Source organism: Gavialis gangeticus, unplaced genomic scaffold (assembly GCF_001723915.1).
Source record: "Gavialis gangeticus isolate Ggan-Ray unplaced genomic scaffold, GavGan_comp1, whole genome shotgun sequence".
Classification (NCBI taxonomy): Eukaryota; Metazoa; Chordata; order Crocodylia; family Gavialidae; genus Gavialis; species Gavialis gangeticus.
The window spans coordinates 201,239,627-201,244,973 of NW_017728992.1; the positions used below are offsets into that span (position 1 = coordinate 201,239,627).

Genomic DNA, 5,347 nt, shown 5'->3' on the forward strand with positions numbered 1-5,347 from the left:
CAGCCCAGGGAGGACACAGGCAGCACAGCAGCAGATGGGGCAGGAAGCAGATAGCAAAGCATCAGATCAATCAGGAAGCATGGGAAAGGAAGCAGAAAACAGAGCAGCAGATCAGGCAGAGGAAGGAGATCAGAGTGAAACCTTGAGATTGCAGGGCTAATCCATGGCTCACACGTCAAGAAGCTTGGCCCCCCACTGTTCTAGAAGGGCTCTCCATGGGAAAGATTGGACCCCTAAAACACCCTCTCAAGTTTGAAAACACTTTCCAACCATCAGAGCAGTGAGCTTCTAAAACTAGAAGTTCTGTTCAGATTGATCTTGCTCACTTTAATTAAAAGGGTTGTATGATGTGGCTGCCTTTAACAACCAGCAACTGGACTCAACTGCCCAAGAGACCTGGTGTTCTTACATTTTTAATCCCGATTAACAAAAGGATCAATGGATGGGATATCTTGTATTTAAATTTATTGCTTCATTTAGTTCATGGTTGTATGTGTTTGCAGACCAACACACACACACAAACTGTAAGCCATATCTGCTCCGCAATGAATGTCCTTGGCAGCAAGTTTTGAGTGATCTAGAGAAAAAAAAGCACTTTTGCAGGCTTATAGCAAATAATGCTGTCCTATTTACTATTCCAATACACTGATTTTACCCCCAAAGGAACTGAAAACCATTAAGGTATGAGCCTATTCTTAAAAAAAAAAAGAAAAATCTCTAAAGTATCCCCAACATGGCAAGTCCTAAATTCAGTGTGCACTGGCTACAGTGCTCCATTGATTTTAACTATATTGAATAACTAAGGAAAACTACTGAAACAATATGCAACTGAAACAATTCTCCTTAATTATAACATATCAAAAACTATGCTAACAGGAAATACTAGTTGATCAGAACCAAGACATTCTAGTAAAAGCACAGTTATTTAGACACCTGTCTGACAGCCTGACCACATTGCACTCAACTGAATTACTGGCAGGCTGTTGGATAAAGACTAACTACCAAGGATACTCTGCTCATTACATAAGACACCATATTTGCTTGCATATAACCCACCCTTTCTCTCCAAAACCAACTGGGAAAATAAAGGTATGAATTATATGCATGGAAAAGGGATCCCACAAGTCCAGAAATTTGGTGGGGAGGGTTTGGGGAGCTATGACAATTAATAGTGCCAGTGCTCCCCACTCCCCAAATTTTGGACCTATGGGAAGCTCCCTTCCAACCCGCACATTGGATTGAGCCAGTGCAGGTTTGGTCCACAGCCAGAGGCAGCGTGTCACGTCTGACCTGACAGACAGTCTCAGACCTGGCATCCTAGGTCTGACCCCACACGCTGGCTGCAGAGCCATGTGCTCAGTCAAATTTGGCATGCTGAGCCTCACCTCATGTGCTGGCTTTGGAACCCCATGCCAGACCAAACCCTGTATACTGGGTCAGACCCAGCACACGGTTACAGAACCAGTAAGCGGCCCCAGGCCCACCATGTGGTCTCCAACACACTGTGCCAGACTGGGCCTGTTACATAGCCTCAGATCTGTTGCATGGGGTTGGACTTGGCTCGCAGACTCAGATCCAGCATGCTGGATTAGTCTGCAAGTGCAAGGGCAGATCCACAGTGGGTGTGATGGGGTGGAAATACCAGCCTTTCGGTCAATACTGCAGGAGTGGCAGTAATGGACTTGGTTTTGTTTAAGTCTCCAGAGGAATTAGGAATTCCCACCCTGCTTTTCCCTCTGTGGCACGTCCCACCCCACCATCCTCCCTCCCACACCTACTGCTGCTGCTGTCCCTGCTCACCCAGGAGTGGGGGGCTCCATAGCTGCCCCTTCCCCACTCCAGCTGGGCTCCTCCTCCCCATCCAGTCCCTTTGATATTCCTCGCCAGTATGGGAGCTTGCCACCACTGCTGTCCCCAGCTGATTCCAACTTCCCTCACAGGCTGGCTAGAGTGAGCAGGAGCGACTCTGAAGCCTCATCCCCCTCACTCCAAGGGCAACCAGGGACAGGGGCAGCAGCAGGAGGTGGAAGGAGTGGGGGAAATGGAGGGGAACAGATGTGTCACTGAGTACAGAGAGGGAGGGAGTGAGGACCAAAACAGCAGAAGAAAGTTTCTTACCTGATTGAGGGACTTAAACAAGCCCCCTGCTGTTGCTCCCACCTGGTCAGGTAGGAAGCTGGGAGCAGGGGGTGCAACTAGCCCTGCAGCACAGGTGGCAGTTCCTGCATCCCCCCCATTACAAAATCCTGGATCTGCTCATGTGCAAAAAAATTTCCAACAGAAAAGAAACCCCAGTTACCAAACAGCTCTAGCTTGAACTAAAAATGAATTATGAACATTTAACTGGTTTAACTTCCAAGCGCTTGCAAAATCATGCAGATAATTTATTTTGATGAATAACTGGAAAACAACTCTCTCATAAAAAATGGAGATTTGCAATTTCATAAATAAACGGAAAGGCTTCACAAATATTTTAGAATCGTCCATCATCGCTATCAACTCATTCTCATCTTAACATGAAGAAATAAATTGTATTGTACTAAGAATATTAATAGTCTGAAAGACAGCTTTACAAATTAACAACTTTACTGAGGAAATGGATTTTTAGTAGTTCTGAAAAGGAAAAAATAAGTTCAGATGTAAAGCAAGGTTAAGAGTGCAATGAAGCATCCAAAATTTGTAATTCTGCATTATTATTATTATTATTATTATTATTATTATATATTTTACATAGAAAAACCATTCCTAAATGTTTAAAAATATAAAATGGGCTAACATTTGGTAGTATGGTCTACTGTTGAATATAAATCCCAGACATCAGAACTAAAATTATACCAGATCTTCACCAAAATAGAAAACAAACTAGTTAACATTAATGCCGTTTTTAATTTTTCAAATATAACCCTAAGCTTAAATAACCTATTTAATCCAAATATATCATAAGACCAAAGTGAGAATCATGCAGCTAACAGATCTATCACAGCTTAGCAATAAGTTTTTAACCATGTTATTTTAAAACAAGGTAAACCTAAGAACAGGGATCAGATCCAACCTGAGGATGTGGCCTTTCAGTGGCGTTCAGCCACAGGACACTTTGCTTGTCGGCACCTTCCCCATGCTGCCATGTGGAAAAGTGGTGACAGTGGCAGCTGGATCATAATGCTTACCCACCCACGTGGCTCTCGCCTGAATCGAGTCATGGTGGCACACACATTAAAAACGTTTCCAACTGCTGCCAAACAGAATCACATGCCATGCCACCAAAGTAATACAAAGTGATTGAGCAACTGATGGTTCAGAGTGATCACTGGAACTTACTCTGCAATTCAGGAAAAACAAGTGCAGACCAGCAGGGGTCAGCAACCTACAGCCAAAAGGCTGGATCCAGAGTGCCAAGAAATTTCATCTATCCTGAGAAGCCAGGAGGTCACCAGCCATTTAAAAGCTGGGGAAGCAGCAGAAGGGTCACAAGCATGGTGGCATGTTTCAGTGGCTGGGGGAAGTGGCAATGGTCAGTTCACAACCAGAGACCAACCTTTGGATTGAGGGACTGCGCAGCTTTCTTTCAAGACAGCCTGCCTGCCACTCCTAAAAGGCTGCTGGTATAGAGCATGAAGTGCTCCATTTTAGACATCCAAGTTTTGGGTTGGTTTTTTTGCTTTTTTGTTTGTTTTTTGTAGGTTTGGGGGTTTTTTTGGGGGGTGGGGTGGGTTAAGCACCAGTTCTCTTCCCCAACCTAAATAATACAAGTTCTTCCAGCCTTTCCTCACATCATGTTTTCTATACCTTTAATAAATTTTCATTTTGCTCTCCTCCAGACTCCTCCCCATTTGTCCGTGTCTTGCTTGAAGTACAGTGCCCAAACCTGGACACAGTACACCAGGCAAGGCCTCAGTGTTGAACAGAATTAATCTCTCACTGTGAAACTTTTGTCAATAGGTTAGGATACTAGTTTTGGTTTGTGTGTGGAGGGGGGGAGGGGGGTTGAGTTGTTTTTGGTTTTTTTAAAATCAGCACTGTTACGCTGTAGACCAACATTTTAACCTTGCTATCCATGCTGAAGGGAAGACCTCAGTCCTAAAGTCCATATCATGTAGAGTATGAGCTCTCTTAATAAATAAGTACATTTCATCAGTGAGAACCCACAACTAAAATGAGCTCTTTACATCCACTTTATCACAAGCCGCAGTTAAAGAAGCTAGGCAAGAACAGACATCTTTATCAGCACAGTCTACCTGACAGCATCCCTTTAAGTTATGTTGTGTGGGCGTGCGTGCGTGTGCACCAAGTCCAAAGATACACAAAAACAAAGTCTTCTTCAAACTACTAAAAGGTAGCAGGAGAACCAGGGAGAGGGAAAGCTTTAAAGGAAGGGGAATTTTTTTCAGGTATCTTTAGAGTAAAGCAAAGGCTGAATCCTTCACCTATTTTGATGCCACAAACTTACCTTTACGTGGCTGAAGTCACCAGCTTTGCCGCTTTCAGGAGGATTGATAGGCTTACTCTCTACTCGTGCTTTGCCAACTTGTCGAAAAGGGCTGGAAAGCGGAAGTCCGCTAACACTGATCCCATCTAAGAAAAAATTGAAAGATAGAATTATTATTTTTTCTATCAAGTTTCAAGCAGTGTTCCAGACTGCTTTGACTTAAAATAGCTGTTATATTTTATTAAATGGACAGAAAACTCAGAATAAAATGAGGGGTCTTTTTACATTGAAAAGAATGGGCTTCAAAAGGAGGATATGTTCATTTTGGTCCTGACCTAAAGGCTAATAAACTCAGTGGAAAGACACCCACTGATTTCAGCAGAGCTTTCTAAGTAAACCAGCATGCCACAAATCAGGGAGATATGCAAGAAAGAACAGTGTGGCACAAAGGCAGAAGAGAGGGGTCACACTGTTTCCCAAATATACAGTTATACTAGTGCTTATTAAAACATGAGTGGCAAAAGATAGCATTTCATATTTTGCTATTATAAGGAACAAAAGGCAACTACTTCAATCCTGTAGCACAGAGTTATCAAACATACAGCCCGTGGGCTGGACCTGACCCCACATTCCCATTCCATCCAGCTTACTGGTATTTTGGCAGGCTACTGGAAGTTGGAGGTAAGGCTAGTGGGGTCTGTCCTGCCACAGACATTGTGGTACCTTGACTCTGGCTGACATACCACTTCCAGCAACATGGCTCTTAGCCAGAGCCATCCCTTGGGTAAGATGAATTGGTGCTACTGCCCCGGGAGCCAGGCAGAGTGGCCGTGGTCCCTCCTGAGGGGCCCGCCTGGAGCTGGCAGCTCAGCCCCGTGCTACAGAGCAAGCATCCAGACGCTCACCACCCCCACCCCTTCC

At 44.2% G+C, this 5,347-nt stretch overlaps 1 protein-coding gene across 3 annotated transcripts in view; it reads right to left on the reverse strand.

Annotated features, from left to right (window-relative positions):
• TRAPPC9 (trafficking protein particle complex 9) overlaps nucleotides 1-5,347 on the reverse strand; it is a 1,079,595-nt gene that overhangs the window by 799,638 nt on the left and 274,610 nt on the right. For all 3 annotated transcript variants that reach the window (XM_019528205.1, XM_019528203.1, XM_019528204.1), the window contains one exon: nucleotides 4,448-4,572. In XM_019528205.1, coding sequence (XP_019383750.1) covers nucleotides 4,448-4,572 — 125 coding nt within the window. The remainder of the gene's footprint in view (nucleotides 1-4,447; nucleotides 4,573-5,347) is intronic.